Source organism: Staurois parvus, unplaced genomic scaffold, assembly GCF_062004578.1.
Source record: "Staurois parvus isolate SC_StPar_1 unplaced genomic scaffold, SC_StPar_1.0 ptg000380l, whole genome shotgun sequence".
Taxonomy (NCBI): Eukaryota; Metazoa; Chordata; class Amphibia; order Anura; family Ranidae; genus Staurois; species Staurois parvus.
The window spans coordinates 2745142-2758042 of NW_028318176.1; the positions used below are offsets into that span (position 1 = coordinate 2745142).

A 12901-nucleotide genomic window follows, 5' to 3' on the forward strand; every position below is an offset into this window, starting at 1 on the left:
AGGAGAGAGCAGTACGGAGGCTCCACCTAGATCCCCCATCATCTGATAAATACATAGAAACAATGGATTCAGTCAGTGTGTGTGTTTCCTACAGATGGATCCAGTCATGGGAACCCACCAGAGAGATGTCCCCGTCCTCTGTATTCGCGGGATTCCACACAGGATCGTCACACCATCCCTCACCATCATCAGGTAGATGGATCCAGTCATGGGAACCCACCAGAGAGATGTCCCCATCCTCTCTATTCTCGGGATTCCACACAGGAACGTCACACCATCCCTCACCATTACAAGGTCAGTGGTACAGAGTATTTAGAACACAAAAGTGACTTGTGGAAATGATGTATGAACCCTACAAGATATTTTCTCTCCTTCTCTTGGTTTAGGGTGAAGTTCTGACAGATATAAAAGTTGAGGTGAAATCAGAAGAAGAAGAGGTGTATGTGAGGGATGGTCAGCAGTCTATGGAGGAGGATGGAATAATGAGGATAATCATAGAGGATGCTACTTCAGGTGGGTCATTATTGCTGAATCCATTCCTCCACCTATACTGCTCACTGATTGGTCCAGAGTAGGGCTGTCAGCCAGTAATACGTTGGTGGTGGTCACATTTCAGAGCTGCATCCCCATCCGGTAGATCTCTCTCGCATAATCTTCCTTCTCTGTGCTGCAGACACAATTTGTGTCTCTTGACTAGATTTATGGAGGTTCTGGGGTTCAGCCTCCTGGTGCTGAAGAGTTTGCACACCCCGGTAGAAATGGTGACGTTGATATTGACTGATCCTGCCAAAAAAACTAGTCTAGTGATGATATGATGCCATTTATGGTCACATGGTTGTTCGGCTCCTTTTTAAATCCCAGTGATAACAGAAATCCCCTAAATGGCCCCAATCAGAAGTCTCCACCCCCCCCGGATCAGAAGTCTCCGCCCCCCGGATCAGAAGTCTCCACCCCCCCGGATCAGAAGTCTCCACCCCCCCAGATCAGAAGTCTCCACCGCCTGGATCAGAAGTTTCCCAACCCCGGATCAACAGTTTTCCTCCCCTGGAATGTCCGGCCTTGGAACAGACACACAAGGGGACACACAGGGGTTACTATGGCAATTAAAGGGTTAATGTCCCACATCTGTGGCTTTTTGAATCAGTGTCTGTGTGTGTAAATAGTCAATGAGTTTGTTGGCTCTCACGTGGATGCACTGAGCAGGCTAGATACTGAGCCATGGGGAGCGGAAAAGAACTGTCAAAAGACCTGCGTAACAAGGTCATAGGACTTTATCAAGATGGAAAGTTTGGGGATCTCTTGATACCAAGCCAAGGTCAGGTACATTAAGAAAGATTGCAGCCACAACTTCCAAAAGTATTGTTTGGAATACAAAGAAAAATCCAGAAATACAGGATGCTCTGGCAAAAGACTGTGGTGTTGTTTTAAAGAACAAAATGCTTGAACAAAAATGAGCTGCATGATGGCGTTGCCAGAAAGGAGCCTTTACTGCGCCAATGCCACAAAAAAGTCTGGTTACAATATGCTGGACAATGCCTTAAAATGTAGTACATTACATACCCCTGACCCCTGCACTATATACTCTATGTTGTACATTACATACTCCTGACCCCTGCACTATATACTCCATGTTGTACATTACATACTCCTGACCCCTGCACTGTATACTCCATGTAGTACATTCATTACATACTCCTGACCCCTGCACTATATACTCCGTGTTGTACATTACATACTCCTGACCCCTGCACTGTATAAACTGTGTGTGTTGTACATTACATACTCCTGACCCCTGCACTATATACTCCGTGTTGTACATTACATACTCCTGACCCCTGCACTATATACTCTGTGTTGTACATTACATACTCCTGACCCCTGCACTATATACTCCGTGTTGTACATTACATACTTCTGACCCCTGCACTATATACTCTGTGTTGTACATTACATACTCCTGACCCCTGCACTATACACTCCGTGTTGTACATTACATACTCCTGACCCCTGCACTATATACTCTATGCTGTACATTACATACTCCTGACCCCTGCACTATATACTCTATGCTGTACATTACATACTCCTCCTCCCCCCTCCCCCTACTGCTATATATACACATAATACAGATCATAAAGTATTCAGACCCTTTGCAGCAACACTCGATTGGAGGCCACCTGAGGGAAAATAAATTGATTGGACATGACTTCGAAAGGCCACACCCCTCTCTATAAAACACCTCCCAGCTGACAATGCATACTGTATCAGAGCAAAGGCCATGAGGTTGAAGGAAGTGCCTGCAGATCTCAGAGACAGGATTACTGCAAGATCTGAGGAAGGCTACTGCTGCCCTGAAGGTTCCCAGGAGCACAGCGGCCTTCATAAATCATAAATGGCAGACGTTTGGCACAACCAGGACTCTTCCAAGAGCTGGTCACCTGGCCAGACTGAGCAATCGGGGGAGAGAAGGACCCTAGTAAGAGAGGTGACCAAGAACCCGATGGTCACTGACCGAGCTCCTGTGTGGAGATGGGAGAAAGATCCTGTGTGGAGATGGGAGAAAGTTTCAGAAGGACGACCATCACTGGAACCCTCCTCCGATATGGGCTTTATGGCAGAGTGGAGGCTCATTTGGAGTTTGTAAAACCTGAAGGACTCTCATTGGACCTTCATGAGTTTAACCAACTGTAGTATTCAGCTACAACATCACAATGACATAAGGGAAGGGGTCTGAATACTTAATAAATGGCCTGTACCTTGAGGGTGGAATTTGTAAGCTCCTCAGAGACCAAGCTGCCTAATGTGGGCGGAGTCCTGGTTTGGGGGAACCAATCGGCTCCTGTCTAGTAATTCTCTTTGTCTTTGTATTTTAGTCCATGGCCAGGAGATGAGGAAAACCTCCGAGGATTGTCTCACTTTGTCTCCAGACTGGAAAGTAGAAGATGAGGACATCACACAGTATAGTCCAGGAGAAAACCCGACTCCCTCCAATGTCCATCCGGCACCACCCAGTGTAGATGGACCATCGGATTCCTCGTATCCTGAGGAACCTCAGACTGTGCGGGACCGGGCCGCCCTTCCAACAGACAAAAGGTTTCCCTGTCCTGAGTGTGGGAAATGTTATTCAGGGAAATCAGTACTTGTCAGACATCTAAAATCCCACACGGGTGAGAAGCCGTATTCCTGCCCAGAGTGCGGGAAATGTTTTTCAAAGAAGTCCTGTCTTTACACACATGAGATTTCGCATTCCAGTAAGAAGGCCTTACGCTGTCCAGAGTGTGGGAAATGTTTTCTTCATAGATCTTCTCTAGCTAAACATGTGAAGTCTCACAAGGGGGAGAGGCCTTATTCCTGTTCTGAGTGCAGGAAATGTTTTTTACAGAGGTGCGATCTTTACAGACATCAGAGGACTCACACGGGGGAGAAGCCGTATTCCTGTCTTGAGTGCGGGAAATGTTTTTCACAGAAGTCCCATCTTACTGGACATAAGAGATCCCACAGAAACCCTGGAGGTGTATTAGTGCCTTGAGTGCGGAAATGTCTTCTAGATGAATGTTGCTGGACATCCCAGCTCTCATGTGGGGAAGAAGCACACCCTGATATACACCTCAGATATACTCCATGGCTGATCTTCATCATGGAAGAAACAGTTCATAAGGAGGTCACCAAAAGACGTGGATGAAGTGTGGGACTGGGTTGGCCATTGATGGCAGGAGAAGAATAAAAATGGCGTCCTCACCTGTCATTGGCTGAGTACATTTTGTGGTGGGAGATTTCACAAACACTCAGAGATCTGTTTTTTAAAAACGAAAGAACGGAATGTGACTAGTGTTTGCCCAGCCTTGATCAATGTTGGTCATATTTAGTTTCCTGTGATCATTGGCTCCATTTAGTGGCCATAATGCAGTATTGCACTCTATTTCCTGATGGGGGTATTTCAGGGAAAATATAACTACAAGATCGATCTGCCGATCATAGGAAAACAATGTGTTCATTAAATTGTGGCCACAATTTGTCCAACTTTTTTTTAAGTCGGTCCCTTCGTTCCTTTGGTCATCCATGGCTTTGTACAAATATTTGAGAAGTCGTACTCATCTACCCCCCTGAATAGAGTAGACCATGATGAACACAAGCTTATTGAACCAACCGTATGTTATGCAGGCCATACATGGGTCAAATTCCGAACGATTTTTCATCCGAAAATCTCGTTCGCTTAGTAATCCAACGGTGCCATCAATGATTTCAAAAATCGGTCAACCGTAAAGTTCACCCTATATAACAGACAAAACTTCTGTTCCTTCCAGGTCATGGCCTATGCCCATATTCTTTTTGAAAAAATGATCGTTGGTAACATCCATTGGAACAATTCTTAATTAGCTATATACCAGGATACGGTACTAACATTCTAACACGTTTCGGCTGAGGCCTTACTCAAACTAAGCTGAAACACGTTCGAAGCTGGTGCCATATCCTGGTGTGTAGCCAATTAAGAATTGTTCCAATGGATGATACCAACTGCTAACGCGTTTCAGCATAGTGTTGGTAAGGCCTCAGCCGAAACGTGTTAGCATGTTGGTAACATCCATTGGAACAATTCTTAATTGGCTACATACCACGATACGGCACTAACATGCTAACACGTTTCGGCTGAGGCCTTACCCAAACTATGCCGAAAAGCGTTACAGTTGGTGCCATATCCTGGTATGTAGCCAACTAAGAACTGTTCCAATGGATGTTACCGAGTAGCTTCATTCTATCAGAGGATTATAGCCACAAATGAGCCCAGGCCGTAAAGGGGAGGTTCCTTTATCTGGAGGTCCTCTGGTGCACTAGGAAGAAGGAGAAGAGGAAGAAGATGAAATACATTGGAAGACCTCGGTATCGGGGTAGTAGTTCCTACAGAAGAATAAAAATTTCAGGAAAAAAATCCATATATGGTTCCATAGTTTTGTCTGGTTGCAAAAAGGCAAAAGTCAATCCAGTTCAACCATTAAAGAAAACAAAATTTTCTAATCCTCCACCCAGAGGTGATAATTCAACTTCATATACAAACATCTCTAAGGTGGCAAGAACCCGTCTAGGTATCCAACAACCTCACAGGTGAGTATATAAGGAAGACTTCTTCAAATAGAAACTATTTCTTTATTTCTTCGTCTCGCACCAAATGGAAACCTCATCGATGCGTTTTGAGGTGCTAATGGTTCTCAGGATCGGTGTATAAACCACTTGTTGACCCGCTCACAGTAAATACACGGTAAAGTGGGCAGCAGGTGCAGGCACGGCAACGTACATGTACACTATATTGCCCCAAGTATTGTCCCCGCCCCCCCGTATATACATTATATTACCCCAAGTATTGGTTGGCCAGCCTTTCCATGCACATGACCTTTAATGACCCCCCAGTCTTAGTCCGTAGGCTTCAATATTGGGTTGGCCCCACCCTTTGCAGCTATAACAACCTCAACTCTTCTGTGAAGGCCGTCCACAAGGTTTAGGAGGGTGTCTATGGGAAGGTTGGACCATTCTTCCAGAAGCACATTTGTCAGGTCAGGCACTGATGTCGGGGGAGGAGGCCTGGCTCGCAGTCTCCGCTCTAATTCATCCCAAAGGTGTTCTATGGGGTTGAGGTCAGGACTCTGTGCAGGCCAGTCAGGTTCCTCCTCCCCAAACTGGCTCCTCCATGTCTTTATGGACCTTGCTTTGTGCACTGGTGCGCAGTCATGTTGGAACAGGAAGGGGCCATCCCCAAACTCTTCCCACAAAGTTGGGGCATGAAATTGTCCAAAATTTCGCCTTAAGAGTTCTCTTCACTGGAACTAGGGGGCCAAGCCCAACCCCTGAAAAACAACCCCACACCATAATCCCCCCTCCACCAAACTTTACACTTGGCACAATGCAGTCAGGCAAGTACTGTTCTCCTGGCCACCGCCAAACCCAGACACGTCCATCGGATTGCCAGACAGAGAAGCGTGATTGATCACTTCAGAGAACATATCTCCTGTGCTCTATAAAGTCCAGTGGTGGCGTGCTTTACACCACAGCATCCGCCGCTTTGCATTGCACTTGGTGATGAAAGGCTTGGATGCAGCTGCTCGGCCATGGAAACCCATTCCATGAAGCTCTCTACACACTGTTGTTGTGCTCTTCTGAAGGCCACACCAAGTTTGGAGGTCTTTAGCTATTGACTCTGCAGACAGTTGGCAATTTCTACGCACTGTGTGATTCAGCATGCGCTGACCCTGCTCTGTCATGTGACGTGGCCTACCACTTGGTGGCTGAGTTGCTGTTGTTCCCAGTTGCTTCCACTTTGTTATAATCCCACTAACAGTTGAGCGTGGAATATTTAGTAGCCAGGAAATGTCACAGATGGACTTATTGCACAGGTGACCACCTATCACGGGACCACGCTTGGAGTCACTGAGCTCCCATTCCCAACCCCTGAAAAACAACCCCATACCACAACAACCCCTGGCCTGCACAGAGTCCTGACCTCAACCCCATAGAACACCTTTGGGATGAATTAGAGTGGAGACTGCGAGCCAGGCCTCCTCCCCCAACATCAGTGCCTGACCTGACAAATGTGCTTCTGGAAGAATGGTCCAACCTTCCCATAGACACCCTCCTAAACCTTGTGGACGGCCTTCCCAGAAGAGTTGAAGCTGTTATAGCTGCAAATGGCAGGGCCAACTCAATATTGAACCCTACGGACTAAGACTGGGAGGCCATTAAAGGTCATGTGTGTGGAAAGGGCGGGGCCAACTCAATATTGAACCCTACGGACTAGGACTACGAACCCTGCGTGGGAAGGCCGGTGGCCCAATACTTGGGGCAATATAGTGTGTGTGTGTGTGTGTATGTATTGAACTCTACGGACTAAGACTGGGAGGCTATTAATGATCATGTGCGTGGAAAGGTCCAATACTTGGGGCAATATAGTGTATATACGGGGGGGCGGGGACAATACTTGGGGCAATATAGTGTATATACGGGGGGGGCAGGGACAATACTTGGGGCAATATAGTGTATATACGGGGAGCAGGGACAATACTTGGAGCAATATAGTGTATATATGGGGGGGTGCGTGGACAATAGCTGGGGCAATATAGTGTATATACAGGGGGCGGGGACAATACTTGGGGCAATATGGCAATATAGTGTATATACGGGGGGGGCAGGGACAATACTTGGGGCAATATAGTGTATATACGGGGGGCAGGGACAATACTTGGAGCAATATAGTGTATATACGGGGGGCGGGGACAATACTTGGGGCAAATAGTGGCGCCCCGTAATATAGTGTATATACGGGGCGGGGACAATACTTGGGGCAAATAGTGTATATACGGGGGGGGGGGGACAATACTTGGGGCAATATAGTGTATATAGGGGGGGGACAATACTTGGGGCAATATAGTGTATATACGGGGGGAGCGGACAATACTTTGGGCAATATAGTGTATATATATATGGGGGCGGGGACAATACTTGGGGCAATATGGTGTATATACGGGGGGAGGGGACAATACTTGGGGCAATATAGTGTATATACGGGGGGCGGGGACAATACTTGGGCCAATTTGGTGTATATACGGGGGGCGGGAAAAATACTTGGAGCAATATAGTGTATATATGGGGCGGGGACAATACTTGGGGCAATATAGTGTATATACGGGGGGCAGGGACAATACTTGGGGCAATATGGTATATATATGGGGGGGCAGGGACAATACTTGGGACAATATAGTGTATATACATCCTAACTTCAGCTCCCTGTAGTTAATAGTGGAAGAGCAATGGAGAAACATCTTGCGACATATGAAAACGTGCAAATAACTATGGCGTATCTCCCCTTTAAGAGAAAGCCTCCATATTACCAGTAGAGTTTTTTTGTCCCCGATCAGGGAAAGAGAGCCGTCCTGGAGCATGTGCAGATCAGTGGGAAGAGAAGACAAACAAAAGAACAACATGGCCCGGACTCTAAACAGAAAGAAAGGCAAGTGGGATATTTGGTGCTCTCCGAGACGGGGTAAGGAGATAGATGTTGCATACAATAGTATAGTAAGTATATAATCTAAAGATAAAAATATGTGAGCGCGTTAGAGAGAAGGGGAGCAGCTATGCACAAAGGTAACCAAGATAAAACCTCAATAAACAGTTCAGTAGTGGTGCAGCGCTAGATAATAATAATAAAAGTACTCATGAAGAACCAACTAGTCAAAAAGATACTAAATAAAGTTCATGAATGGACAATAAATGATGTAAAGTTCAAAGCTGACTGTAGTGCTCTGAAGTGCCTGCTTTACTGGTAAACCTGTGCTTGTGCAAATAGTTGTGGAAAAATTGCGCACTCACCAGACGCGCAATTTAAATGCACATGTAAATATATAGCTAGGTGTCCTTGGTATGGGCCAGGTGATGGGGTGACTTCCCTCTGAAGGGTAGGTAGTATGTCAAAGGATTCCGGGGCTTTAGTGATGATCCAAGACAGCCAGAGATCCCCTTAAGTGTTGAGTGGGTGCTGCTTCCTGGATATGCAGGAGATTCCCTCTCTGGGTACTGGGATGGATCTGTGTCTTTAACTGGGCTTCTGAAAATTAATACTCCGCCAGGGAGTAAAACAAGGAAATGCCCATAGTGTAGTATAGTAAGTATAAATTAATTTATTAAGGGATGAAAGTATAAAACCAACGGATCAGAAATATAAAATGAGATGAGATGTCAGGACTAACCGTCCACAATCAAAGATGGCCACCGCAGCTCCGGCGGCGTGATGTCACGGCGTAATTGGCTCCTCCTTACACATTTCGTGTGCATGCACATCTTTAGAGGGGAAGCCAAGTATATAATCAATGATGAATGAATTAGGGAAAATAAATCATGAACAAAATACTGCAATAAATATACAAATAAAATGTCCTTAGAAAGAGTCCTATAGGTAATTCTGATGCACCATGGAATGGAGGCAGCCGGCCAATGACGAGCTAGAGAGGCCCTGTGGAAGATCAGGAAAAGAGAGGCGGTGCCTTCCAAGTGCAGTATAAACGTTTTTGACGGCCTGATGAGGGAGCATGCATGCTTAGAACGCGCACCAATCCCCGCCATTACGTGACCGCAAGTGACGCCTCGAATCCCGGAACTAGGTGGACGTGCTGGAAGCCACCAGCACCATCACCAGATGCCGGTGATCACCATCCATCCAGAAGCTTCATATTCCTTCACTACAGTGGATACCTATTAATTTACAACCTACTAATGCTTTGTGAGTGGCCTGCATTACTACACTTTTCATCCACTAAAAAGCTTTTATAGTGCACTTAGTGGGCGCCGCCTCTTTCTTCCTGACTCTGGCTAACTAAATAAACTGTAAGGTACTTCAGCAGATTTCAGGAAAAAAAAATGTCGTTCTTGTTTTTTTTTTCAAAAGAGTCCTCAATAAGAACTTAAGTAGGAGCCCCTCCTAATGAAATAGGGAGACTAGTCGGTCTCCTATCAACTTCCCCAGACGAGCATATCTGGGAATTATCAAAGGACTAGAGTCCGGGCCTAGTCCGCAAGCAGTGGACAGCAAGACCTGCTGGGCTGGAATCCTGCGTCAGCCATTTTAGCTGTGTTTACAGGGGCTGGACAATTGAATCATGGTATCATCAGATCTCTGGGCACCTACAGAATAGCTCAACCTTGGCTGTCCAGCCTTGATGACCACCACCCAGGTCCTTGTAGATGGCCCAGCCCCTGTTCTTTTCCTGCTGCATGTCCTGAAATCGATTCCAAGCCTCTTTCAGGTAAGGCCCCCGTAAATGCTTGGGGACATGTAAATAGTCCCAGATTAAATCTTTTTCCCCTTGTTGTCTGGAGTCTTCTATGATATCCATAATGTCCTGGGGGACATAAGGATAGTCCAATCCCCACACTAAAGCCATCCTCGGTAACGGTACAACCTGGAAAGCCTCTCCTTGTCTGCCACAGTTGCACACAGGACTGTGGGGACCAATGGATCCATTTCTTTAAGGCTGAATTGTTGGCCCTGGTCCTAGGTCAAGGTGCAGGAAAATCTAGGCTGGGCCTGAGGTGGCACCTGGGCAGGCTCTGTCCTGTGAGAAAGTCCAGCTGAGTCTGGTGTGTGGAAACTTTCTTACGGGACTTTCAGTGAGCCTAGGTCCTCTGTAGTGTCCCCCCAGTCCCATTCTTCCTCGGTGTCGTCTGGGGACCAGTCTTCCTGCTCAATATCCAGGGACCCAAACGTAGCCTGTAGCCTGGGTGGACCTAGGAACTTTCTTTGGGAGATTCGATTAACTTCCAGTATACTCAGGACTATATTCCTGTTGAGGAGTCCTTATTTTAATTTTGTCTTCAACAAGAGGTGCCTTTAAGAGCATTAGTGTCCTCTACTACCTGTCTGAAGTTCATCGGAGAATCCCTAGGCTCGCCCTATCCAAGAGATGCAAAGCATGTTCAATGATTCGAGTGATTGGGAAACACTGTGTGCCTGGCCGCCATGTGCCTATCAGGGAATGGAACTTGGGATCAAACAGTCAGGCCAGTTATGGATCTGCGCCACTCATAATATATATATCCCCCTGGCTGACCTGGAAATGACCCCAGCACAAGACTATGCTCATGAGACGAACTACGAGACGGTTCTCGGGACTAGAGTTTCTCTGACCTCCACAAGGTGGGGGTCTCACTTCTACCCAGACAGGAAGTCTCTATGGTAGACAGGAAGTGATGTCAGGTATAAATGGGAAGTTACGGGTGAGAGGTGAGTCAGGAGGAAGTAGAGAAGAGACATTGCTGGAAGTGGCAGCAGAGGAGGTAATAAGATCTTATATTGTATTTACATCCAGTAACCCCCCGTCATGTCTGTCCTCTTCATCGTCACGTTCGTCCTTTTTCTCCATTGTAGCCTCCATCCTCTTCCTCCACCGTCACGCCTGTCCTCTTCCTCCACCGTCGCGCCCGTCCTCTTCCTCCACCGTCACGCCCGTTCTCTTCCTCCACCGTCGCGCCCGTCCTCTTCCTTCACCGTCGCGTCCGTCCTCTTCCTCCAGCGTCGCGTCCGTCCTCTTCCTTCGGCGTCGCGTCCGTCCTCTTCCTTCAGCGTCGCATCCGTCCTCTTCCTTCAGCGTCGCATCCATCCTCTTCCTTCAGCGTCGCGTCCGTCCTCTTCCTCCAGCGTCGCGCCCGTCCTCTTCCTCCGCCGTCGCCCCCATCCTCTTCCCCCACCATCGCGCCGGTCCTCTTCCCCCGCCATCGCGCCGGTCCTCTTCCCCCGCCATCGCGCCGGTCCTCTTCCCCCGCCATCGTGTCCATCCTCTTTCCTCGCCGTTGCGTCCGTCCTCTTCCCCCACCGTTGCGTCCGTCCTCTTCCTCCATAGTCACTGTGACGTTTTTTATCTCCAGCAGATGATGATACACACATATATAGTGTGGGAACCCAGATTAACCCCTTCAGGGGCAGAACATTCCCCCACTTCCGGGGCCGGAACATTTCCCTCATTGTGGAGATGTCACCTTTCCCACCAATCACCTTCTCACCGCCTCAGTCTATACTGACCCATTATATGACCTGTATTGGGGGTGGGGCTTACCTGATTATTGGACATCGTCTTTGTTCTACAAGAGTAACATGGGAAGAATGTCATTTGTAGTAAATGTTCTGAAGAATAATTTATACATAAATATCGCAGGCTTAGTGTGTTATTATTTTATAAAAGATTTATATATTATTATCCAGGATTTATAGTTTGTGCTGCACTTTACAACATAAAGGCAGAGGGTACTGGCACAATACAAAAGGGTTTTGAGGGCCCCGATCCTTGAAGCTTACAATCTAAAGTGAAGGGGAGGCGATATAAATAGGAGCAGCTGTAAGGGGGATGAAAGGAGAAAGTAAAATTCAGTTGCCATCTTGAAGAGGCTTCCCTGTAGAGATGAGTTTTCAGATATCGCCTAAAGACAGAATAGGGGATAGCCAGACAGATTGGGGTAGGGAGTTCCAGAGGATGGGAGATACTCTGGAGAAGTCCTAGAGGAGAGCACGGGAGGAGGTGGTGAGGGAGGTAAAGAGCAGGAGGTGTTTGGAGGAGCGAAGAGGACAGTTTGGGTGATATTTTCAGATGAGGTTGTTTAGGGCAGAGTTGGGGGTGGCTTTGTCTGTTGTTGTTAGTATTTTAAATTTTATTGATTGGCTGACCAGAGGCCAGTGAACCAAATGTTAGAGAGGGGTGGAGGACACTGAATGGACACCGGTGGAGGGATTGGCAGAGAGGGGTGGAGGACACTGAATGGAGGCCAGTGGAGGGATTGGTAGAGAGGGGTGGAGGACACTGAATGTGAGCCAGTGGAGGGATTGGCAGAGAAGGGTGAAGGACACTGAATGGAGGCCAGTGGAGGGATTGGCAGAGAGGGGTGGAGGACACAGAATGGAGGCCAGTGGAGGGATTGGCAGAGAGGCTTGGAGGACACTGACTGGACAGCAGTGGAGGGATTGGCAGAGAGGGGTGGAGGACATTGAATGGAGACCAGTCGAGGGATGGTCAGAGAGGGGTGGAGGACACTGAATGGAAGTCAATGGAGGGATTGGCAGAAAGGGGTGGAGGACACTGAATGGAGGTCCGTAGAAGGGTTGGAAGAGAGGGGGTGGAGGACATTGAATGGAGGCCAGTTGGAGGATGGCCAGAGAGGGGTGGAGGACACTGAATGGAGGTCCGTAGAAGGGTTGGAAGAAAGGGGTGGAGGACACTGAATGGAGGTCAGTGGAGGGATTGGCAGAGAGGGGTGGAGGACAATGAATGGAGGCCAGTGGAGGGACTGGAAGAGAGGGTTGGAGGACACTGAATGGAGGCCAGTGGAGGGATTGGCAGAGAGGGGTGGAGGACACTGAATGGAGGCCAGTGGAAGG

General features: G+C 47.7%; 2 protein-coding genes across 3 annotated transcripts in view; both read left to right on the forward strand.

Annotated features, from left to right (window-relative positions):
* Positions 1–12901, forward strand: part of LOC149456026 (uncharacterized) — a 106168-nt gene that overhangs the window by 30569 nt on the left and 62698 nt on the right. The window lies entirely within an intron of this gene.
* The window catches only part of LOC149456028 (uncharacterized), a 31594-nt gene that overhangs the window by 13045 nt on the left and 5648 nt on the right, over positions 1–12901 (forward strand). The window contains exons 13-16 of the mRNA XM_089685643.1: positions 95–294; positions 387–513; positions 2874–3526; positions 10797–10812. Of these exons, the coding sequence (XP_089541769.1) occupies positions 95–294; positions 387–513; positions 2874–3526; positions 10797–10812 (996 nt within the window). The remainder of the gene's footprint in view (positions 1–94; positions 295–386; positions 514–2873; positions 3527–10796; positions 10813–12901) is intronic.